We start from the raw sequence: 26,451 nt of genomic DNA on the forward strand, positions 1-26,451 counted from the left end.
AACGCGGCCGGCAGCTTATGTCATCCGACTGCGCCAATCTGCACACATGAGCTGATTGGTTCCTAACCTCTGCGCATGCGCTGCGTTCCGCAGTGCCAGGACTGGTTGGTGCATGTGCAGATGACATCATTGCATAATGCGGGCAGATGGTTGGGGGATCTGGGCTGGAGAGAGCAGGGGTTGGGGGGGGGGGGGGAGGGAGCAAGGGTGGGGGGGGGGGGTAAGAGGGCGTCTGGGGAGCGGGTGGAGAGCGGGTGTGGGGAGAGCGCGACCGAAGTCCTTGCTGGTGGCGGGTGCGCTCTCCACCTTTTATCCCACCCCCCCCCTGCTCGCTCCCTCCCCTCCGGCCATTGTGTGCTGCCATGTGTTTAGGTTGCCATCGTGTAATTATTTGAGCAGCACCATCTTTAATCCTGGCAGCTGCCTGACGTCGCAGACTGTGACTTTTTTGCGCATGTGCCATTGCAGCACCACCTAGTGGTGGCATTGTCAGCAAACGCAGCCTTTTTGTTATGTGTACCTTATCAAATGCTTTTTTTCCTGAAAGTACATACAAACCAGATCTGTGTTTCTTTCATCGTCCTGTGTTATTTCTACAAAGAATTTTATATGAATACTCGAGCCTGACCTGCCTTTTAGAAATCTGTACCCACTTACCTTGATTAACACCTGTTATATTGTTTGGTTACTTATAAAATTATTAATACTTATTTTATCTCGTGCACAACTGTATATCTGACATCCTTTTAGAAAAAGGAATGAAATGTAGCTGTTTTATTTATCTGCCATCTGTTCATATCTATTTTGGTGCTCTTCACCCCCTTGTAACAAACTAAATTATTTGCTACAGGTTGTATTGCAAAAACCATAGAGGTTATGAGGAATATAGAATTAACAAGAAAGTCCATCGATTGCCTTCAGGTGACTGCTGCAGGAGCAGTAGTGATGAAGAAGAGAGTTTGAATTATACGGAAGAAATCTTCAAACAGAAAATCAGCAACAAAACGAAAGATGGTAAAAAGAATTTTTAAAAAATCTTCAGTTCTGTTAGTAATTCATTATTGAATTGTTAGCGATTCAAAAAAAAAAACTGGACAATTTGGCAAATGGATTTTTTAAACCCTTTATTTTTAAATGATGTTTAAGGTTTAGCTTAAAATCGTATGCAAATAGGACTGCAAATGAATTTCCAAAGAGCCCAATAGTCTTGGCTTTCTGTTTGCAACTGAAAATTAGCTTTGGCAAATACTGTATGATGGTTTACATAGTAGACATAATCATTTGACTGCCTTCCTTAAAATGGTGTTATTTAATATGGCAGCACTCTGTGCTAATGGTTTGCGTTAGCTAGGAATTGAAGCATGGTGATTGAATAACTCTTGACATTCTGGTGACGCAGAACAAGTATTAAGGAGCTGTGGTCTATCTATTATTCTGATACTGATTAGTCTAATAACGGAATATCTGAGAGTTTGACGGTTACAGGAACAGGCGTTTATTTACATGCATCTGACTTCCATCGCTTCTAGTTTCACTCTACATGAGTTTCTATACAAGTTCTGTTACATCACAGACTGTGCTGACACTCTCAGACTATTTACATATTCTGCCCAGGAACAATCCTTTATAACATTATACTGCAGACTATACACCATCTACTTCAGATTGGAGCTCAGTGGTGTGTGATCCTATATTAATGCTACACTCAAGAACAAGGAAAAGCACATCACAGGCTGGTAATTTACCATTTTCCTGTTTTGAGGTTTACTGGAAAAGGAAAAGCTGTGAGATTGGGGTGGCGGGGTGGATTTACTAGGTTGTGAACAAAGGATCTGTATGGGTGGATTTTTGAATTTTTTTGAGGAAAAGCATTTTCCACCATTCACTGCTTTTGAAAGCTTTGTTTATGAATCAATGACACCAGGAATCAAACTAGTTTAAAAAAAAATTTAAGCAACTGAATATAAAAACACTGTTCATTGGATAAATTTTGCATTCCTTTTTGCTAAGGTGGAAGATTCAGAAAATGCCAGAAACGCCTTTCCTACTTAGCTGATGGTGATGGAACCTTGCAGGTACTGTATAGGTATGCAGCCAGTAATATGGGATAAATTCTGTGATTTGAGCCTGCATTACTGAATTGAATTTGGTCTGCTTTGTATCCCCACACTGCTTCAGCTAGTTGTTTGATCTCTTTTTTGTATTTGTTTTGAAAAAAACTCAAGTAATATCATTAACACATTTTTACAAGAAACAGAAAAGAAGATATTTCGAACAAGCAAATTAAAGGATTGAGAAAATAAATTCTAAAATATACCATATTCTGTCCTGAATGAAGGTTTTGAATAGTTGAGCCATTCAGACCAGTGACACTAAGCGGAGGTGCACATGATATAGACATTATTGAGTCAAATTGCCTGGTGGTACTTATGCTGTCCAGCCTCATATATGAATGACCACTTGACGGTGCCAGGACTCTCGAGAGCCACATGTCCAGCAAGAGGTAATGTCGTGATCAAATTGGCAACAAAAAAACCTTGTTGATGCAGCCTAGCTGTAACGTTGTAACAAAACTTGAAATCTTCATATACTTAATATTTTTTGTTGAGCTTCTCCTGGAGGTACTTATAACTTATTTTGATGGGAGTTGTCTGATATAGTTCTTTCCCCACTTGCTTGTGAATTAACAGTGATGCATGGTGGTATGTGAATGCATAAAGGGGCTACATCGCCCCGGACTTCATCCCAATAGATTGGTGTACATAAATAAAAGCAAAATACTGCGGATGCTGGAAATCTGAAATAAAAACAAGAAATGCTGGAACCACTCAGCAGGTCTGGCAGCATCTGTGAAAAGAGAAGCAGAGTTAACGTTTCGGGTCAGTGACCCTTCTTCAGAACTGACAAATGTTAGAAAAGTCACAGGTTATAAGCAAGTGAGGTGGGGGTGGGGCAAGAGATAACAAAGGAGGTCCAGATTGGACCAGGCCACATAGCTGACCAAAAGGTCACGGAGCAAAGGCAAACAATATGTTAATGGTGTGTTGAAAGACAAAGCATTAGTACAGATTAGGTGTTAATGCACTGAATATTGAACAGCAGCAAGTGCAAACCTGAAAAAAAACAGTGGGTAAGCAAACTGAACAAACTAAGATGAAATGAAATAAATGCAAAAAAAAATTGTAAAAAAGAATGTAAAAAAAAAGAAGAAAAAATAACTAAAAATGAAAGTAAAATGGGGGGCTGTCATGCTCTGAAATTATTGAACTCAATGTTCAGTCCGGCAGGCTGTAGTGTGCCTAATCGGTAGATGAGATGCTGTTCCTCGAGCTTACGTTGATGTTCACTGGAACACTGCAGCAATCCCAGGACAGAGATGTGAGCATGAGAGCAGGGGGGAGTGTTGAAATGGCAAGCAACCGGAAGCTCAGGGTCCTGCTTGCGGACTGAGCGGAGATGTTCCGCAAAGCGGTCGCCCAGTCTGCGCTTGGTCTCCCCAATGTAGAGGAGACCACACTGTGAGCAGCGAATACAGTATACTACATTGAAAGAAGTACAAGTAAATCGCTGCTTCACCTGAAAGGAGTGTTTGGGGCCTGGGATAGTGAGGAGAGAGGAGGTAAATGGGCAGGTATTACACCTCCTGCGATTGCAGGGGAAGGTGCCATGGGACGGGGACAAGATGGTGGGGGTAATGGTGGAGTGGACCAGGGTGTCGCGGAGGGAACGATCCCTTCAGAATGCTGACGGGAAGGGAGGGGAAGATGCGACTGGAGGTGGCGGAAATGGCGGAGGATGATCCTTTGGATATGGAGGCTGATGGGGTGGAAAGTGAGGACAAGGGGAACCCTGTCACGGTTCTGGGAGGGAGGGAGAGAGAAGGGGTGAGGGTAGAGGTGCGGGGAGTGGGCCGGACATGGTTGAGGGCCCTGTCAACCACAGTGGGGGGAAATCCTCGGTTGAGGAAAAACGAAGTCATATCAGAAGCACCGTCATGGAAGGTAGCATCATCAGAGCAGATGCGTCGGAGACGGAGAAACTGGGAGAATGGAATGGAGTCCTTACAGGAGGTAGGGTGTGAAGAAGTGTAGTCGAGGTAGCTGTGGGAGTCGGTGGGCTTATAATGGATATTAGTGGACAACCTATCCCCAGAGACAGAGAAGTCGAGGAAGGGAAGGGAAGTGTCAGAGATGGACCATGTAAAGGTGAGAGAAGGGTGGAAATTGGAAGCAAAGTTGATAAAGTTTTCCAGTTCGGGGTGGGAGCAGGAAACGGCACCGATACAGTCATCAATGTACCGGAAAAAGAGTTGGGGGATGGGGCCTGAGTTGGACTGGAACAAAGAATGCTCGACATATCCCACAAAAAGACAGGCATAACTAGGACCCATGCGGGTACCCATAGCGACACCTTTTACTTGAAGGAAGTGCGTGGAGTTGAAGGAGAAGTTGTTCAATGTGAGAAGATTGGTGTACATGTTGGGGTCAAACTTTTTTGGTGGGAGAGAAGTGAAAGAGTAAAAAATTTTTTGGATACAATTGTTAACCAACATTGTAATTTTTGTTAGGATTCCAGCGTGTCCAAAGCAGCTTTCCAGGAACATGGCTCTTTCAGTAAGTACTATATTTCAGACTTCAAGATTAAACAGCACAATTGCTAAGTGATCATACTGCAGTCTATGAACCTCATAGAGGCAAAACTGAAAGAAAGACACATTTAAATAGCACCTTGCACACCCTTAGGGCATCTCCAAACATTTACAGACAATGAAATACTTTTGAAGTGTAGTCACTGTTGTAAAGTAGGAAATACAGCTGCCAGTTTGCGCACCAGATCTCTCAAACAGCCATGTGATAATGACCAGATAATCTGTTTTTTGGGGATTTTGGTTGAAAGGTAAATATTGGCCAAGATATCGTGAGAACTCCACTGCTCTTCTTTGAAGTTGTACCTTGGGATCTTTTACCTGAAGGGGCAGATGGGATCTCCGTTTACCATCTCATCCACAAGATGGCTCCTTGATAGTGCAGCACTCCCTCGATTCTGCATTGCCGTGTCAGCCTAGATTTTATACTCAAGTTGCCGAGTTGGACTTGAACCCACATCTTTTGTCTGGGGCTGAGCCAGGGCTAATGCCTAAAACTGGGACAAAAGTATAATTTTTTTTGATTTTCTACGGACCTCCATGCTGGTATATAAAATTCCATAGAATGTACAGCACAGAAACAGGCCAGTCGACCCAAGTGATCCATGCTGGTGTTTATGCTTCAAATGAGCCTCCACCCACCCCTCTTCATCGAGCCCTATCAGCACAACCTTCTATTCCTTTTTCTGTTGTGTTTATCTAGCTTTCCCTTAAATGCATCTGTACTACTCACCTCAAATACTCCTTTGTGGTCGCGAGTTCCACTTCTAAGCACGCTGAGTAAAGATGTTTCTCTTGAATTCTGTACTGGATTTATTTGTGACTATACTATATTTATGACACCTGGATTTGGTCTCTCTCACAAGTGTAAACATCTTTCCTCTATCAGGTCACCCCCTCAGCCTTCTCATTTCTAGAGAAAAGAACCCCACCCTGTTCAATCTTTCATGATGGGCATAACTTTGCAGTTCTGTTATGAGCCTTGTAAATGTTTTTTGCATGTTCTCTAGTGTCTCTATGCCATTTTTATAATCTGGAGACCAGACTCTGCACAATACTCTAAAGTGGTCTAACCAAGGTTCTATATATGATTAGTATAGATAGGAGGTCTTTGCACTCTGCTTTGTTGAAGGTCAAGTTTGATATTGGTTAAAAGCCTGAAATAAATTTTGAGCATCAACAAATTTAAATTCCAAGTTTGAAATCTGCCTCTATTTTGAGTTCAAAGCTGCCAACCATTACCAGACCACCAAGAGTTCAGGATTATGTTCAGGATTGTTGCATGTTTTACCTTTTTTTTTTTTCCCCACTGCTGAAATGGAGTGGCAGCCAGGGGTAATGGTTTGAATTCAAATTCTCAACATGCTGTGGTAGAATTTGAACTTATGTTCTGAGATTATTAGTTCAGGTCACTGGGTTGCTAGTCCAGTAACATAACGGTTGCCTCAAAGCAAAATTGGGCACAATTTATATATTTCCCAAAAAAACTTAAATTTGCCCAGTTCAGTGGGTTTTGAATATTCAGCTCATTTTTGAGGTGATAATGATCCACAGCGACTACTCACTGCTTTATTAATGCAAATTGCATCAGGTGGCAGGACCGTATCTCCAACACAGAAGTCCTCGAGGCGGCCAACATCCCCAGCTTGTACACCCTACTGAGTCAGCGGCGCTTGAGATGGCTTGGCCATGTGAGCCGCATGGAAGATGGCAGGATCCCCAAAGACACATTGTACAGCGAGCTCGCCACTGGCATCAGACCCACTGGCTGTCCATGTCTCCGCTTTAAAGACGTCTGCAAACGCGACATGAAATCCTGTGACATTGATCACAAGTCGTGGGAGTCAGTTGCCAGTGTTCGCCAGAGCTGGCGGGCAGCCATAAAGACAGGGCTAAAATGTGGCGAGTCGAAGAGACTTAGTAGTTGGCAGGAAAAAAGACAGAGGCGCAAGGGGAGAGCCAACTGTGCAACAGCCCCGACAAACAAATTTCTCTGCAGCACCTGTGGAAGAGCCTGTCACTCTAGAATTGGCCTTTATAGCCACTCCAGGCGCTGCTTCACAAACCACTGACCACCTCCAGGCGCGTATCCATTGTCTCTCGAGATAAGGAGGCCCAAAAGAAAAGAATGATCCACAGCGACTACTCACTACTTTATTAATGTAAATTGGGTTCTATAGCCTATCGAAAAGGTGGTTATTAATTTAACAAAATGCATAATACATAACTTTCAAACAAAACTATTGTTAATTAATCCACTGCAATCCTAGGAAGGCACTGGAATGAAAGTGGGACATTTTCCTTTGGAGTGAAGTGCGCTGTTTGGCTTTGATTCATTAGCCAGGTGCAAGAAGCTTTTATAGGTCATGGATGGCAGTTTGAAGCACGGTGCCTGCTATTGCATATTTTAACTTTTTGTTTGAGAAAATACTGTTTAAATACTAATTGAAGAATGAAATCAGATTATTTTAACTCACTAGTTTCAACTGAAGACTGTCTTCTACAGGTGGTTTGACTTCATAGGGCAGACATTTTTCATCAAAAAGGCAAATGGTTCCTTAATGGTTAAGGGATAAGACCTGAAAATATTTCTGCAAAAAATGCTGGTAATACATAGCAGGTCAGGTCAGCATCAGAAAGAGAAAGACCAATTAATCGTTTGGCAAGGATATTTGAGAGGAACATAGGAACAAGAGTAGGCCATTTAGCCCCTGAGCCTGTTCTGCCATTCAGTGAGATCATGGCTTTGCCTCATTTCCCTTAATGCCTTTGGTTAACAAAACTCTCATCAATCTCCAATTTAACATCAGCAATTGATCTAGCATCATCTGCCATTAGCAGAATAGAGTTCCAAAATTCAGCCATCCTTTGTGTGTAGAAGTATTTCCTTACATTTTTATCTCTGTGTAATCTCCTCCAGCCCACAACCCTCTAAGATATCTGCACTCCTCTAATTCCCTTGTGCATCCCTGATTGATGACTGTGCCTTCACTCGCCTAGACCCCAAGCTCCTGAATACCCTCCTTACACTTCTTCATCTCTCCAGCTCGCTTTCCTCCTTTGAGACACTCCTTAAAAGCTACCTCTTTGACCAAGCTTTTGGTCATCTGACCCACTATCTCCTTTTGTGGCTCAGTGCCATACTTTGTTTTATAATATTTCAGTGAAGCGCCTTGGGATGTTTTATTGTAAAGGTGCTATATAAATATAAGTTCTTCTCCTCCTTCTTCACTCCTGAAAGGCCTAGCTCTATCTTGTAGGCTATGTCTCGAGTCCTATACTCCTCAACCAGTGGAAATAGTTTCTCTCTTTCTACCCCATCAGTTTCTATTATGATTGAATTTTTCAAGATATTATCAACCCTGACTTCTAAGTTCCAGGGAATACAACCCTTGTTTGTGTCATCTTTCCTTGAAGTTTAACCCTTGGAGTCCAGGTATCATTCTGGTAAACCTATGCTACACTCCCTACAAGGCCACTGTATCCTTCCTAATGTGTAGTGCCCAGAACAGTTTGCAGTAGTCCAGGTGTGGTCAGCCTGGGCTTTCTATAACTGAAGCATGACTTCTACCCCTTGTATTCTGGTCCTCTACATATGAAGGCCAGCATTCCATTAGTCTGTTTGATTATTTTCTGTACCATTTAAAAAAACAAAATTAATAATTTTTTGGGGTATGGGTATTGCTGACCAGGCCAGCATTTATTGTTCTTGTGAATGTGGTGGTGAACTGATGCCTTGAACTGCTGCAGTCCATGTTGTGAAGTTACTCTGTGTTGTTCGGTAGGGAGTTCCAGGTTTTTGACCTAGTGATGGTGCAGAAACAGCAATATATTTCCAAGTCAGGATGATGTGTGACTAGGAGGGGACCTTTGAGGTGGTGCCGTTACCATGCGGATGCAGGTTTGGGAGGTGCTGTAGAAGAAGCCTTGGTGAGTTGTTGCAGTGCATCTTCTAGATCGTATGCACTGCAGCCACGTTGCATTGGTGGTGGAGGAAGTTAATGTTTAAGGTGATTGAACGGCTACTTTGTCCTGGTTGGTGTTGAGCTTTGAGTGCCGTTGGAGTTGAACCCAGCCAGGCAAGCGGGAAGTATTCTGTCTCACACTTATGCCTTGTGGGTGGTAGAGAAGCTTTGGGGACTCAGTGGTGGGTCACTTGTAGCAGAATACCCAGTCTCTGATATGGTCTTGTAGCCACAACATTTATATGGCTGGTCCACTTCAGTTTTTGTTCAATAGTGACCCCCAGGATGTTGATGGTGTGGGATTAAATGATGGTAATACTCTTGACTGTCAAGGGAGGAGGTTAGACTTGTGCTGCAGATGAGTATTGCCTGGTACTTATGTGGCACAAACGTTAATGATGGATTCTCTTTGGGCTTCCACCAGTTCCAGCTTTTCACTCTATAGAAAGTACTTTCGTTCAATCCTTTTTAGGTCCAAAGTGGATGACCTCTCACTTGCAATAAAATACTTTTGAAACAGTTTTGCTCATTCACTTGATCTCTTTGTTTGCAATATATTTCCCAGCAGTTTGTGTTTTTTTTATTTCAGATTTCCAAAATTTATAATTTTCCTTTTTAAAATTTTTATCAGGTTGCAGCAGTGGGAATTCCTCCAATGATATAACCTGTATCAGAGGTGCCAGGCATATGGAACACAGAGGTGTTGACGCTGAGAGATCCAAAGGGATCACAGCAGAACTGCTGCAGGTAAGATGCACAAGTTAGTCTGGCTTCATGATGCTGAAGTAAAATGTCAAACCTCTTTAATCTCATTATTTTGTATGGTTTTGTTTGTTATACCCATCCATTTAGGGTTTAAATTAACTTGTCAGGGGAATGGGAACCTGAGGGGTGGCTCAAATTGGAAGGAAATAAAGCTGGTAACAGGAGGTAGAAAAGTAGTAGGTGACATTAGAAGGCAGGCAAAATAAAGGTAAGCATCAACAAAAAATTAGAATACAGAAAAATATCAACAAGACCAGGTTAAGGGCACTCTACCTGAATGCAGGTAGATGATTTAAAGGTACAAATAGAGGTAAATGGGAATGATCTAATTTGCTATTACAGAAATGTGGCTATCGGTTGACCAAGACTGGGAACTGAATATTCAAGGATATTCGACATTTAGGAAGGACAGGCAAAAAGGAAAAGGAGGTGGTGTTGCTCTGATAATAAGGGATGGGATCAGTAAGGGAGGATCTCAGGTTGGAAGAACAAAATGTGGAATCTGTTTGGGTGGAGCTAAGAAACAGCAAGGGGCAGCAAACATTGGTAGGAGTTGTTTATAGGCCACCAAACGGTAGTGGTAGGGTGAGGCATGGTATTAACCAGGAGATTAGAGAAACTTGTAGCATGAGTATTACAGTAATCACGGGTGAGTTCAATCTGCATATAGACTGGGGAAACCTAATGATCACTAATGCTGTGGAGGACGAGTTTCTGGAGTGTGTTAGGGATGGTTTTCTAGGGCAGTATGTTGAACCGACTAGAGAACAGGCTATTTTAGATCTAGTATTGTGTAATGCGAAAGGGTTAATTAATCTTGCTGTAAAAGAACCTTTAGGGATGAGTGACCATAATATGATAGAATTTTACATTATGTTTGAAAATGAGGTAGTTCAATCTGAAGCCAGGTTGTTAAATTTGAACAAAGGAAATTATGAAGGTATGAGGGGCAAACTGGCTGAGGTATATTGGGAAAATACATTAAACGGTATGACCATACATAAGACAATGGCTAGTCTTTAAAGAATTATTACATAGTTTACAGCAACTATACATTCCTTCAAGGCACAAAAACCCCAAAAGAAAAGGCAGTCAACCGTGGCTAATGAAAAGTTAAGGATTGTATGAGATTAAAAGAAAAGGCCTTTAAAGTTGCCAGAAATATTAGTAAACCTGAGGATTGGGAAGATTTTAGAATACAACAACGGAGGACCAAGAAATTGATAAGAAAGGGAGAATAGAATATGAATGTAAACTAGCAAAAAACTTAAAAATGGACTGTAAAAGCTTCTCTAGTTACGTAAAAAGTTTGGCTAAGACAAATGTGGGTCCATTACAGGCAGAGTCAGGAGAATTTATGATGGGGAATAGAGAAATTACAGAGAAGCTAAATGATTACATTGTGTCTGTCTTCCCTGAGGAAGATACAAGAAATCTCCCAGAATTAGAGATCCAAGGGACTAGGGAGAATGAGGACTTGAAGGAAATTGGTATTCGTGAGAAGTTAATGGGGCTGAAGGTTGCTAAGTCCCCGGACCTGATATTCTACATCCCAGAGTGTTGAAAGAGGTAGCTATGGAGATAGTGGATGCATTGGTGATTATCTTCCAAAATTCTATAGATTCTGGAATGGTTCCTGCAGATTGGAAGGTAGCAAATGTCACCCACTATTTAAGGAGGGAGGGAGAGAGAAAACAGGGAACTACAGACCTGTTAGCCTTACATCAGTAGTAGGGGAAATGCTAGAATCTATTCAAAAGGATGTGATAAATGGACATTTGGATAATAAAGATCTGATTGGGCACAGTCAACTTAGATTTATGATTGGGAAATAATGTTTGACGAACCTGTGGGAGTTTATTTGAGGATGTTACTAACAGAATTGATAAAATTGGTGGACATGGTATACTGGGATTTTCAGAAGGCTTTTGATAAAGTCCCCCACAGGAGGTTGGTTAGCAAAATTAAAGCACATAGGATAGGAGGTAATATACTGGACTGGATTAAGGACTGGTTAACAGGCAGAAAACAGAGAGCAGGAATAAACGGGTCATTCTCGCATTGGCATGTTGGGACTGGTGGGGTACCGCAAGAATCAGTACTTGGACCCCAGCTGTTCACAATATATAAATCAATGATTTGGATGTGGGGATCAAATGTAATATTTCCAAGTTTGCGGATGACACAAAACTAGGTGGGAATGTGTGTTGTGAGGAAGATGCAAAGCTGCTTCAAGGGGATTTGGACAGACTTAGTGAGTGGGCAAGACCATGGCAGATGGGATATAATGTGGAAAAATGTGAGGTTATCTACTTTGGTAGGAGGAATAGACGTGCAGAGTATTTCTTAAATGGTAAGAGATTAGAAAGTAGATATACAAAGGGACCTGCGTGTCTTCGTCAGTAAGTTACTGAACACTAACATGCAGGTGCAGCAAGCAATTAGGAAGGCTAATTGTATGTTAGCCTTTTTCGCAAGAGGATTTGACTGCAGGAGTAGCAAAGTCTTGCTTCAATTGTATAGAACCTTGTTTAGACTGCACCTGGAGTACTGTGCGCAACCCACTATTATCTCAAACAGTTGCCTACAGGTGACACGTTAACAACTCCAGGATCAGAAACCATGCATAATTTCCGAGCCTTGTTGTTTTTATCATTTCCCTGGGGCATTTTGGCGGGCAATGGCAGCCTAATATATCCCGTTCTACCCAGTTGGCAGGCAGGAATTTGCAAAATAACAGCTTAACTGGTTTGAAACCGATTAAAGGGGCCAATTCTGAAAAAGAGGCGAAAGCTCCAACATCTTAAGGCAGCAGAGTATTTCCCTCAATTCCTGCCTGTCCTATCACCACAAGCTCCTGAACAGAGCAAGAAGTAGCTAGCAGGTTTGGGGGAGGGAGGAACTGTCGGGTCCGAAAATGAAGATGGTTCTGAACAGGCAGTACAAGCAGCTAATTTCATGGTCAATGGAGTGAGCAATGCTAAAGTGCAGGGGTCCAGAGCAGGACCAGAATACAGCATTACTCCACTCCCAGCAAGTTTTCTAAGGTAAAATGAACTTGCCGAATCTGTTGAGGTTGGAGGACTGATCCATGTGCTTGACTCTGGCCCATGTTTTGATCTGCTTTATTAGGAATATTTAGGGATGGATTTCCTCCAATTAAACATTGGGAATATTAAAGCCATTGTCTTCGGCCCCCACCACAAACTTCATTCCCTTGCAACTGATTCCATCCCACTTCCTGCCACAGCCCGCTGACTATTGAAAGCGTCATCCATGCTTTTGTTAGCTCCAGACTCAAATATTCCAGCACTGTCTTGGCTGGCTTTCCATTTTGCACCCTCCAGAAACTTGATCTCATCAAAAACTCTGCAACCCGTATCCCAACTTGCACCATCCTGTTCACCCGTCACACCTCTGCCAGATGACCGACATTGGCTCCCGGTCCACCATATACTAAATTTTAAAACTCTCATCTTTTTGTTCAAATCCTCCATGGTCTCAACTTGCCTATCCCTAACTCCTTCATTCCTACAACATTCCGAGTATTGTGCACTGGTGAAACCTCCACAGGCTGAGAAACCCAGTTTGAAAACCTATAGTCTGAGTGTCTGTTCTTCGGGAAATGGAGAATCAAATTGTTGTAGCTTGGGTCCTTTTTGAGATGCTTGTGCTTTGGCTATTTGTGGTTGGGCTTGTAGTATTAGATGTCACTTTATGAAACATTGATGACCTACCCCCCCTCCTCCCTTTCCCTGAAAGTTCAAATGAGAGCATTGTGTGTATTCAGTAGTGCAGTTATTGGATAACAACGCAGAAGTCCTCGAGGCAGCCAACATCCCCAGCATGTATGCCCTACTGAGCCAGTGGCGCTTGAGATGGCTTGGCCATGTGAGCCTCATGGAAGATGGCGGGATCCCAAGGACGTATTGTACAGCGAGCTCGTCACTGGTATCAGACTCATCGGCTGTCCATGTCTCCACTTTAAAGACGTTTGCAAACACGACATGAAGTTTTGTGACATTGACCACAAGTCGTGGGAGCCAGTTGCCAGCGCTCGCCAGAGCTGGCGGACAGCTATAAAGGCGGGACTGAAGAGAGGCGAGTCGAAGACATTCAGTAGTTGGCAGGAAAAGAGACAGCAGTGTAGGGAAAGAGACAACTATGTAACAGCCCCAACAACCAACTTTACCTGCAGCGCCTGTGGAAGAGTCTGTCACTCTAGTATTGGCCTTTATAGGCACTCCATGCGCTGCTCCACAAACCACTGACCACCTGCAGGCACTTACCCATTGTCTCTCGAGACAAGGAGGCCAAAAGGAAAAGTTATTGGATTAATATCAATATGCTCGGGACGTCTCTTGACTGATCTGTTTAATTCAAGAATAGGAATCTTTATATAGTGCCTAAAGACACCATCGAGCTGTTCTGCCATCCAACATAAATGGGGAAAAGTGTAAAGGAATAGAGTAGTAAAGGGATGTTTGCTTTGACAGCAAATATTTGCACGCTATGATCTGGAATGCACTGCCTGAAAGGGTGGTGGAAGTGAATTCACTTGTAACTTCCAAAAAGCGATTGGGTATTTACTTAAAAAAGGAAAAATATTGCAGGTCTGCGGGGAAAGAGCAAGGGAGTGGGACTAATTAGATTGCTGTTTCGAAGAGTTGACATAGCCATGATGAGCCAAATGGCCTCCTTGTGTGCTGTAAGATTCTATGATTCTGCAGCACAGGAGGAACCAAAAATTGAATAAGGTAGCAGATTTCTAAATATACTGTATTTTCCTTGGTGAAAGTTTTTGCAGATTTGGCTTTCTGAATATTTGGACATGGGAGAAAGGAATTGCTGTATGTTGCAATGTTAAGTAGAGTTAAAATTTATCAAACTATACATAGAATAGTGATGGCAATCTGAGCACGAGCAATTGTCTGGCTACCTTGTAGGTAGAGCTTTCCATATTAACCATATCACAGACTTTAGATGTCATTGTTTAATTCGAGGAATTTCTACCAAGAATCCAACAATTGAGATTGAAGGTACATAAATATTCTAGGCAAATGTGTTTCCTCCAATCCAACTTTAAAAAAAAACTTAACTCAAATGAAAATGCATTTCAGAAAGTGATCGATATGTGTGGATATGATGTGATTGAGTTTGCCAGCCACAGAGAAATGTCTTCAAGAAATAACTAAGCGCCTGTAGAAACATGAATTGTGCAAAATAACCGTAGCTTAATATTGTGAAAAGGATGGCCAGAGAGTCAATGAGGAAATATCAGGAGAACCGACTGTCTATTAAGGGATTGTTCCTTAAAGAACAAAGACTGATTGGATTCCCTGAGATTTGAGATCTTTAAACTGCACAAAGGTCATCAGGAAATGTCAGAAGAAAGCCAAATCTCAGTGGACATAGCACAGAGTTAGGTAACCTTGTCAGGAACTGTGTTCCCTGCTATTTCATCAAACCATATCGAACCCAGGATACCTCAGTGATGCCAGATTGACCACGGCTACATGTAACAATAGATGAATTCAAAAAGAGGTTTTAATTAATTGGGACTACTTTCTGAGGTGTGTGGATGTCACGAAGTTTCACATAAGACTACATCTGATCTGATTGATGTCTGTCTTTGCTGGACACTATTGCTAAACGAATCATGTTGGATAATGGACCTCAACTACCATTAACCAGCAATGATGGGTTTGCAAATGACTATGCATTTATTCACGTTACAAGCAATGCGAGATGCCCATAAATTGGATAGTGGAGTTTGTAGTACAGACAGTGAAAATGCTGCTGTGCAAGGCAGATAACCCCCTGGCTCGCTTATCTGGTATCTAGAGCTACGTCACTACAAATGAATACAGTCCTAATGGATAGGAAACTGGGAACAGCATTGTAAGTCTACACACACCACACACCAATAAAAGCCTCCACAGGAGGCAGTTTTATAACAGTTTGAATATGAACAGGCTGTCGTATTACTCTATCTGATGCATTTAAAAGTTCCCAAGTGGTGTTGATAACAGTTGGCCAATAATGTTTTTAGTTTTACAGTCCAATGATTCTTCATCTTTTGCCAATTCTGGCCTCGTGTTCCTGACTTCCTTCGTCCTAACATTGGTAGATGTACCCTTACCTGTCTAGGCCCTAAACTCTGGAATTTCTTTGTTTAAACCCCTCCGCCTCGTTACCTCTCTTTCCTCCTTTAAGATTCCCCTCAAAACGTACCTCCTCACCCAAGCTTTAGGTCACCTGTCCGAATGTCATCTCCTTTGGCTCAATATTTTTGTCCAAATACGCTCCTATGAAGTACCTTGGGACGTTTTACTACATTAAAGGCACTACACAATTGTATGTTGTTTGTGATTATTTAAAATGAGAGGTCTGGGGATCATAGTTCTGTCCGTGTATCCAAGCACACGTGCTGTTTTGTGTTTGAACTCTTACAACCTGGGCCAGTGTGCAGCCAGCCATATGACTCTAGACTGTTGGCTGAGCATCACACTTTATGGAAAGCAATTTCAGATTACTGCTGTGGCACAATCCCTGCTAAGAAAAGATCAGTTCCCCTCTGTGAGCTCGAGGTTATATTATTTCGTGGGGACTGAGTACTGAAAGTCTTTTTACATCCTTGCGTACTGAGTGTGTTGTGGGGTAATTTGTACATGCACTCTTGAACAGGTTTATTTCAATGTTTCGCAAAGACACTGCATTAGCACATAAACATGGAGTTGTGGGTCTGATCTGACTTTGGAGCAAAGCAGAATGAGAGTGCTTGGAGTAGTAGGGCTCAACCAAGTGGGTTTGACATTGTCTGGAGTATAAATCAGTGTATTATCAAATTAGGTTTAAAACACGCTCAGGAGAACTGTTGGCTCACTGGGAACTTTTATAAACCTACCTAACCTAATTATACCTAACCATAAATTTTAGTGTTTGTGGAGTGGGAATTCGTCCCATTCTCTGCATTCTAAATTGGAAATTTTTCCAACAGTTTAAAATCTCGTTTGAGTTCTACCAATGCTTGTATCCAAGCAGTGTCCATCTCTCTTTCTTGGGCAAGCTGGTTGGACCCCAGTCTATCTGAAAGGGGTCCTGCCTGACTGTAGCTACTGATCTCAGACCAGTAGCTAGGGTATGAATGCAGCGTAATTGAAGAATAGGATTCTGACTAAGTCTTTATGCAAGGTTAATCTTTTCCAGTAGCCTTGGGGTGAGATTATCAACATGCTGTCAAAAGTGTTTGGCATTTTTGTGATTGGTTTCTCACAGGGTTTTTAATTTCCTAATTCTGAACTGTGTCAGGGGTATTGTTTTTAACTTTATTAATTACCAATAATTGAACCATCTAGTTATGTGGGATTTTAATGTTTGGAATCATAAAGTTAAAGAATACATTTGACAGCAAAAGATTTATGGGCGGCGCAGTGGTTAGCACCGCAGCCTCACCCGGGTTCAATTCTGGGTACTGCCTGTGTGGAGTTTGCAAGTTCCCCCTGTGTCTGCGTGGGTTTCCTCCGGGTGCTCCGGTTCCCTCCCACATGCCAAAGACTTGCAGGTTGATAGGTTAATTGGCCATTATAAATTGCCCCTAGTATAGGTAGGTGGTAGGAGAATATAGGGACAGGTGGGGATGTGGTTGGAATATGGAATTAGTGTAGGATTAGTATAAATGGGTGGTTGATGGTCGGCACAGACTCGGTGGGCCGAAGGGCCTGTTTCAGTGCTGTATCTCTAAACTAAACTAAACTTAAAAACTGCCTGTTTCGTGCAATTATAACTTGCAACCAAAGGACGACTGTGATTGCAGTTTAGAGTACGTCCTCTGGATCACTATTGTTTTTTAACATTAAACTTTAATTTATTCTTTCATCTAGTTTTAATGTTTATTTAAAATGCATGCATGTCCACTTTTAATTCCTAGTTCAAAGAAGATTCTGTCAAAGTAGCTGAGAGTAAGAAGGACTCATCCTGCATGGACAGCTGCAACCTTGGTATTATGTATTTTTATTTATTCTTGATTGAAAAGAAAACTGGAGTTGTTTAACATCTGGGTACTTAGAAGCCCAGTACTAATGATCTCTTCTGTCCCCTTCCTCAGAAAAAGCAAAATCATTTTGGGCTAAAGTACAAACCACTGGGAGTCTGGAGCGTGTCTTTGAGCAACTCAATGATGTGTTGAGCTCCCTGAAAATGAAAATATCAGATGGTTCGGCAAACAATCAAGGTAAGAAATTTGTTGGCACAGTGAGTTATTTCTATTTGTTTTTCACTTTTCAGTCTGTGCATCTCTATTAGCAAAGAGTTCTGTTAAGCTGCCATTGGTTTGTGGATAATGACTTGCAATTCCAATATGATAAAGTGATTGCTGCCCTCGAAAGAAAGAACTTGAATTTATGCAAAGCATCTCTCACGTCCTTAGGACGTCCCAAAACATTTTATGTTTCAGAAGCCACCTCTTCGACGTCCAAATAATGTAGCAAACCTAATAAAGCTGTGTTCAATTGAGCATAATTTTTATTCTGCTAAATATTCCTTGGTAGTGGAATTGCTGGCATATCAATGGACAAGTTGGAGCTTTGTGCATGTGCTTCCATTCAGTAAGTTTTTAGAATTATTGACACACAGTAAATTTATTTCTACTCTGGTCACATTCTAGATAATAAGGATATTATACATGATGTGTTTATTTTCAATGGCAGGTTCCTTTCTTAAAACAGAAATGTGAAAACTCTGAACTCATTGGCATGAGCTCTGCTTAGTGCTGCTTCAGATTACGTGGAGGAATATGGCAGGCCAGTTTGTCGACATAACACCTGTTAGCGAATGGTTATCCTTGAGAATAAGAATATTCTTGACTTTTCACAATACTTCATATGGTACTATCTAGTGATACTCAGGCACAGATCAATGAGCGGCTATGCAGATTGATGGCCCACAGGTTGTAATGCAAGATCGGAAAGTGAAATTGGATCAAATTTATTTTTCATTCTAATTTTATAGTTGTTTCACATGACTGCAGAGAATCTGGGGGAAGAGACAGCCAAATTGATATTCTTCCTTTCACACTGTCTCAATCAAATACTGAGATATTTGTATATTACAACAACTTGTATTTATAGAGCGCCTTTAACATAATAAAATGTCCCAAGGCACTTCATAGAGGCATTATGAAACAAAATATGACACCGAGCCATGTAAGGAAATATTAGGTCAAATGACCAAAAGCTTGGTCAAAGAGGTAGGTTTTAAGGAGCCTTTTAAAGGAGGTAAGCAAGGCGGAGATGTGTAGGGAGGGAGTTCCAGAGCTTGGGGCCTAGGCAGCTGAAGGCACAGTCACCAATGGTGGAGTATTTAAAATCGGGGATCCTCAAGTGGCCGGAATAGGAGGAGTGCAGGTATCTTAGAGGCTTGTAGGGCTGGAGGAAATTAGAGATGGAGAAGGGCCAGGCCATGGAGGGATTGGAAAACGATGAGAATTTTAAAAGCGAGACGTTTAACTGGCAACCAGTGTAGGTCAGTGAGCACAGGGATGATGGGTGAACTGGATTTGGCGCAAGTTAGGACACAGGCAGCAGAGTTTTGGATGACCTCACATTTACAGAGGGTAGAATGTGGGAGGTTGGTCAGAAGTGTGTTAGAATGGTCAAGTCTGCAGATAACAAAGGCGCAGATGAGTGCTTCAGCAGAGGAGTTGAGGCAGGGGCAGAAGTGAGCGATGTTATGAAGGTGAAAATGGGTGGTCTTAATGATGGCACAGATAGGTGATTGAGAGCTCATCTTGGGGTCAGATTTCACACCGAGGTTGCGGACAGAACGGTTCAGCCTCAGACAGTTGCCCGGGAGAGGGATGGAGTCAGTGGCAAGCGAACGGAGTTTGTGATGGGCACCGAAGACAATGGCTTCAGTCTTTCCAGTATTTAGTTGGAGAAAATTTCTGCTGATCTTTCTGATAAGCAGTCTGACAATTTAGAGACAGTTGAGGGGTTGAGAGAGGTGGTGGTGAGTCGAGCTGGATATCGTTAATGTACAGGTGTAACCTGATGTTGTGTCACAGATAAAGCCATCTCTGATCACTTCCTTGTATCATTCACTACCCACATTCCCCTTCCATGCCACAACTCTACCTCTTCCTGTATCCATCCCTGGAAAAAGCTATCCCCCAATTCACTTAAAATTGCCCTTTCAAAATCCCAATTGGCTAGCCTCTGGCCTGCCATTTGCAACAACAGTTCTGCAGCTACTTATTTGCTCAGTGGTTGCATACAGGTAATGTTACTGTACTAGTAATCCAGAGGCCTGGACTAATACTCTGGAGATGAGTTCAAATCCCACCATAGCAGCTGGGAAATTTAAATTTAATTATTTAATAAATCTGGAATAAAATGCTAGTCTCATTAATAATGATCCGATAACTAATGATCTTGAAACTACCAGATTGTTGTAAAAACCCATCTGGTTCACTAATGATCTTCAGGGGAGGAAATTTGCCATCCTTACCTGATCTGGCCTACACATGACTCCAGATCTACAGCAATATGGTTGACTCTTAACTTCCCTCTGAAATGATATAGCGTTACTCATCAGACCAGTGCAGATTAAAGCACTGTGGGTGTATCTGCAACACATGGACTGCAGCGGATCAAAAAGGTGGCTTACCACCACCATGTCGAGGGCAATTCGGCATGGGCAATAAACGCTGGCCTTGCGAGCAATGCTCATCTCTCAAGAATGAATATAAAAAAACGCATCCTCATCCCCAGTTTTGATGCCCTTGCCCCAGTAAAACTAAGACTCCGTCTCACAATATTCACCAGGTAGGGCCCTCGTCTTCACTCCCTTATGTCCATGGGATGCAGACTTGAAAGGACATGGCGGACAACTGGTTTAGCTATCCAATGCCAGATCTGGATGGATCACTTAACATGCTATTGGGTCCTGCTCTTGTCTGCTAAAACTGCTCACTGTTCCAGGATCATCCTGGAATGCAAAGATAACCCCAGCTTTTCTCTATTGCAGACTGTCTTCTTAAACCCCTCTCCCCTGCCTCTTTCACCTTCACCTGCAACAAAAAGTGCAAGGAGCTCATGGATTTCTTTGTCACCAAGATCGAGATGATCTGATCAGCTGCCTCTTCCATGTCCCTCCTTTCCACCAGGCCACCTGGCCAGACTTCCTTTAACACTCACCCCTGCCCTAGCCCTGAACTCGCATCTTCCTCTAGTTTCTCTCCTATCTCCCCTCATGCTTCTCTGAGCTCATCTAGTCCATGAGACCCACCTCCTGTTTCCTCGACCCAATTCCCACTAAATTGCCGACCACCCAACTTCCCCTCCTGATCCCTAATTTAGTCGATATTGGAAACGGGTTCTCTCTCTTTGGGTCTTATCCCTTTCTGATTTTAAATCTGCCAACATCACCCCTCCTTTTATAAAAAAAAACCCTTAACCCCACCATCCTTGCAAACTACCGCCACATTTCTAACCTCCCTTTCCTGTCCAATGTTCTTTAACATGTTGTCGCCTCCCAGATCTGTTGCCATCTTTCCGGGAACTCCATGTTTGAATCCCTTGAATCGGGTTTCCGCCCCTGCCACAGTACCAAAAGGGCTCTTATCAAAGTCAAAATGGCATCCTATGTGACTGTGATAAAGGTAAACTTTCTGTCCTCGTCCTTCTCGACATATCTGCAGCCTTTGATACCGTTGACCACAAATCCTTCTCCAACGCCCCTCCACTGTTGTCCAGCTGGGTGGGACTGCTCGCACCTGGTTCCATTCTTATCTATCTAATTGTAACCAGAGAATCACTTGCAATGGCTTCTCTTCCTGCTCCCATACCATGACCTCTAGTGTCCCCCAAAGATCTATCCTTGGCCCCCTCCTATTTCTCACCTGTATGCTGCGCCTCGGCATCGTGCAAAAGTACAGCGTTAGTTTTCATGTGTATGCTGATGACCCCCAGCTTTTCCATCCACCACCTGTCTCGCCTCCTCCACTGTTGGTAAATTATCAGATGCTCATCTGACATCCAGCACTGGATGAGCAGAAATTTTCTCCAATTAAATATTGGGAAGACTGCAGCTATTGTCTTTGTTCCCTAGCCACTGACTCCATCCCTCTCCCTGGCAATAGTCTGAGATTAAGCCAGTCTGTTTGCAATCTTGGAGTCACATCTGACCTCATATGTATGCCATTGCTAAGACCGCCTATTCCAGCTTAGTAATATCACCCAACTTCGCCCCTGTCTCAGCTCATCTGCTGCTGAATCCTCATTCATGCCATTATTACCTCTAGACTTGACTATTCCAGTCCACTCCTGGCTGGTCTCCCACATTCTACCCTCTGTAAACTTGAGGACATCCAAAACTCTACTTCCTGTGTCTTAACTAGCACCAAATCCCATTCACCTATCACCTCTGTGCTTGCTTACCTACATTGGCTCTTGGTTAAGTAATGTTTTGATTTTAAAATTATCACCCTGGTTTTCAAATCCCTCATGGCCTCACCCCTCCCTATCTCTGTAGTCTTCTCCAGCCCCACAACTCTCTGACATATCTGCGCTCCTCTAAATCTGGCCTCTTAAGCATCCCCGATTTTAATTGGTCCACCATTGATGGCCACATTCTCAGTTGCCACGGCCCTAAGCTGTGGAATACGCGCCCTACACCTCTCCGTCTCCTACCTCACTTTCCTCTTTTAAGACGCTCCTTAAAACCTACCAAACTTGTTTGGCCAAGCTTTTTGTCATCTAGCCTAAGATCTCCTTATGTGGCTCGTTGTCATATTTTGTTTTATAATGCACCTGTGAAACGCATTGAGATATTTTATTTTGTTTAAGGCGCTATATAAATATACATTGTTGTTGTGTTTCTAGATCATGTCGCCAAGGGGCAGCATGTAGATGAGAAATAGGAGGGGGGCAAGGATAGATCCTCTGGGTACACCAGATGTAACTGTGCAGAAATGGGAAGAGAAGCCATTGGTGACAATTCTCCGGCTACGATTATATAGATAAGAATAGAACCAGGCAAATGCAGTCCCACCCAGCTGAACAACGGTGGAAAGGCGTAGGAGGAGGTTGTTGTGATCAATTGTGTTAAAGGCTCCAGACAGGTCGAGAAGGGATAGTTTGCTTTTGTCACAGCCACACAGGATGTCATTTGTGACTTTGAGAACTATTTTTATACTGTAACGGGGTGGAAACTTGAGTGGAGGGAATCAAACAAGGAGTTCTGGAAAAGATGGGCATGAATTTGGGAGGCGACAACACGTTGGAGATGGGATGGTAGTTTGCAAGGACAGAGGGGTCAAGGGTTTTTTTTTTTGAGGAAGAGGGGTGATGAAGGCAGATTTGAAGGAGATAGGGATAGAAGCTGAGGAGAGAGAATTGTTAACACTGTCAGCTAACAATGGGAGCCAGGAAGGGAAGTTGGATGGTGAGTAGCTCAGTAGGAATAGGGTCAAGAGGTGGACAAGATGAGCTCGGAGAAGCCATGAGGTGAGATGGGAGAGTAAGTGGAGAAAGATACACGTTCATGGCTAAGGTGCGGGGAGCCTTAGAGGAAGATCTGCCTGGTGGGCTACAGGAACGAGGGAAGTGGCAGAGGCAGTTGATCAGATGGTCTCAATCTTGGTGACAAAGTAATCCAGGAGCTCCTCGCATTTTTGTTGATGAGGGTGGAGGAGACAGGGGAAGAGTGGTTTATGATGACAGCTTGCAGTAGCGAAAAGAGCAGTTTTTGCTGACGAGAGCAGGACCTGATAGTGCTTTATGTGGCCCATCCAGATCTGGTGATGAATGGCTAAACCAGTTTTCCACCATATCCTTTCAAGTCTGCATCCCTTCAACTTAAGGGAGTGGAGATGAGGGGTGTACAGGGGGAACAGCCAGGGTGAGAGAGAGTAATGGCTTTTTTGGGGACTAGGGCATTGAAGGCGGAGGTGAGGGTGCGTTTGAGCAGTTTGGGAGCTGTAGAAATGTTTTGATGAACAGAGGATCAAAGGCTAGACGATCGTGATTTTGAGAATGCAGTTGTAAGTGAATTGGGGGATTTTTTTTACTGGTTGCGGGGGGAGGATCGAGAGGAAGTAGGTTTTGGAGGGGAAAGTGGGATGTGAATGGAGAGCGATGCAAGGAGGTGACCAGAGACGACCTTATCTGTGATTGATACAATGTGCGTAGCGAGGCCAGGTGAAATGGCAACGTCAAGCGGGTGGCTATGAATATGGGTTGGGGAGTTTATGTTGTCCCAGCTGACATAGTAAAACAGTGAACATTAAGAGATCTTGAATAAAAGCAAAATACTGCGGATGCTGGAAATCTGAAATAAAAACAAGAAATGCTGGAATCACTCAGCAGGTCTGGCAGCATCTGTGGAAAGAGAAGCAGAGTTATCGTTTCGGGTCAGTGACCCGAGATCTTGAATATACACTCAAGCTTTTAAAACATCCTCAATCTTGAATATGTAATTGAAAATCATTTTCTCTGCATTACAGTGTTAACACTTCCACCATTAACATACAACATCTGTCACAACCTGACTTGTTGGCCTGTTGCAGGAGCTGGGAATATGCATAATTAGAGCTGATGCAAAGATTTACCAGCAAGCAGTGATCTTAAAGCATTTTAATATGTCTCCAATGTTTTCTTTTCAAAATACAGAAAGATTGTTTTTTGAGAAACGGAGGTGATGCAGGGCTCTCTGGGTACATCAGGCTTCACACACATTCAGGAAGTTATTTAGAACAAATACACAGGAAGTCGCAGACCCCATGGCAGTGTTTGCAAAGACTTGCAGGTTTCAGCTCACTAAGTACATTTTTCGTGCATATTAAGTGCAGAGGGCAGACTCTAGTCTTGTCTTGTATGTAGTTTGTAAGATGTAATAACCACAAATCCAGTGAGTTGTTTCCTTTCAAATCCCCTTAAGGGTTCCTGTTTACCACCTGCACTGACAGTTCATGCCATATCCTGATTACCCTTCTGATATAATTTGTCTATTGCTTATTTAGTTTTCTTTACTTCGTGTATACTGAATACCTCTGAAAGTTTGTAAATTGGCAAAAGCCTTATGTGTACAACTTACAAATCCTTCATATATTAGAAAAAATGCCTTTTTAAAGTCATACATTAATAAGGTACCAAGGCATACAATTTATTTTTTAAAAAAATCATTCTTGGGATGTGGGCAATGCTGGAGTTTATTGCCCATCCCTAGATGCCATGAGAAGGTGGTGGTGGGCCACTGCTGCCAGTGTGATACAGCTGAGTGGCTTGCAAGGCTCCTTCAGGGAGCCGTTAAGAGTCAACCACATTGGTTTGGGATTGGGATCACATGGAGGGCAGGTAGGTTTACTTCCCTAAAGTACATTAGTGAACCAGTTGGGTGAAAGAAACAAGACAATGTTTAAAAGCAATAATAGCGAGAATAGGATTCAACCTTATTTGTATAGCACACCATGGATTAGCAGTCCATTGCCATTTAACAAACAATTCCATAGCTTCATGGTGATTTTTCGGAAAGAATTCAAATTCTCAGAATGCCATGGTGGCATTTGAACTCATGTTCTTTGAATCACTCGTTCAGTAATAACCACTGCACCACCACATTTTTTTTTACTAAATCAAAGGTCTTAGTTTTGTAGCCCTCCACAGATTCAGAAAGATTTCAAGACATCAGGTTTTTGACTGAAGAGATTTGTTATGAACTTGTGGGATTAAAGCTCAACACATACTTCTGATGTGATCTTGCTGAGGTCACATATGATTAAGTTGCATCTTTTGCTTTCTTGATCATCTGATACGATCCATTGAGTAAATGTATATTTTAATTCGTAATTTTCATCATCTTGTCTTAATCTGCATCTGTTATGTTTTAGTCAAAAACCTGATGTCTTGAAATCTTTCTGAATCTGTGCAAACTGGTTCTTATCATTTGCCTGTGGTTCCATATTGATGTAAGCTGCTGTGAGTTGCATTCCCCCATTGATGTCATTAATATAACTTTTTAAAAAAAAAAACAATTCTTCAGCTTCATTCCTTTCCTAAATCCACCTGACTATTGTTTTATTCAATGTGTTTACCTACTAGATGTTGCGAGTTATTTCAAAGACTTCCCCTACCAAAAAATGTTAAGCTATTCTGTAGTTTCCAAGTGTGCCTCTTGACCCTTTTTAAAATAATTTGATTATGCTGTCCACTTTCCAATCCTCAGAAATCTGTCCTAAATTAGCAAACTGACTAATTTTAGTCTCCGCCTTTTTAAAACGTGTGGGTGCAGTTACCTGAGACAGGTGCTTTTGTTTATTTTAATAGTGTCTAGTAAACGTTCTAATAACTTCTGTTATTTGTATATTGTTTATGACATCTTCTGTTATCAGAAATCTGGACAATTTTCCTCCTCTTCCTGAATAAACATGGATATGAAGTGATTAAGAACTCAATTTCTTTGATCTTAGATTTTCAAATGGAAAATCCTTTCTTTTAGCCTTTGTTTATAACATATATATTGGATGGCTATTTGTCTCAAGTATTCTCAGCAGACTTGCGTTCCTTGTTTCTCTGAACTTCTCGTTGTTTGTTTTCCTCTCCAGTAATGTGCCTTTAAAAAGCAAAGCAGAGTAATAGGGTTAAAGCTATAGACAGCATACAAGTACAATTACATAGCATTACATACAAGTGTACATTCACCAGGATGATATCAGTAATGAGAAGCTATAGTTATGAGGATCAATTTGAGATACTAGGGCTATGTCCACTGAAGCAGCTTAGGCGAAGAGCAGGTTTAATTGAGGTTTTTAAAATGATGGTTTTTTGACAGGGTGAATTGGCTATTTCCACTGGTTGGGGAGCCAGTGTTGAGAGGCCATCAGAAGAGAGAGGTTAGGAAAAGTTTCTTTCTGCAAGAACTGTTGGAGCACAGCATGCTTTGTCATAGGAAGTAGTAGAGGTAGAGATTATTTGTATCTTCCAAGAGGAAAATGGATAAATGTTTGAAGTAAAGGAAGTTACAAATCTATGAGGAAAGAGCAGTGCACTGAGTTAAGCTTGCTCTAGCAAATGGCTGGTA

General features: G+C 42.3%; 1 protein-coding gene across 1 annotated transcript in view; it reads left to right on the plus strand.

Moving 5' to 3' along the window:
* LOC137374157 (uncharacterized) overlaps nucleotides 1-26,451 on the plus strand; it is a 214,612-nt gene that overhangs the window by 17,464 nt on the left and 170,697 nt on the right. The window contains exons 6-11 of the mRNA XM_068039937.1: nucleotides 851-1,014; nucleotides 2,011-2,075; nucleotides 4,568-4,613; nucleotides 9,242-9,357; nucleotides 17,306-17,375; nucleotides 17,483-17,608. Of these exons, the coding sequence (XP_067896038.1) occupies nucleotides 851-1,014; nucleotides 2,011-2,075; nucleotides 4,568-4,613; nucleotides 9,242-9,357; nucleotides 17,306-17,375; nucleotides 17,483-17,608 (587 nt within the window). The remainder of the gene's footprint in view (nucleotides 1-850; nucleotides 1,015-2,010; nucleotides 2,076-4,567; nucleotides 4,614-9,241; nucleotides 9,358-17,305; nucleotides 17,376-17,482; nucleotides 17,609-26,451) is intronic.

This window comes from Heterodontus francisci, chromosome 10 (assembly GCF_036365525.1).
Source record: "Heterodontus francisci isolate sHetFra1 chromosome 10, sHetFra1.hap1, whole genome shotgun sequence".
NCBI classification, from domain to species: Eukaryota; Metazoa; Chordata; class Chondrichthyes; order Heterodontiformes; family Heterodontidae; genus Heterodontus; species Heterodontus francisci.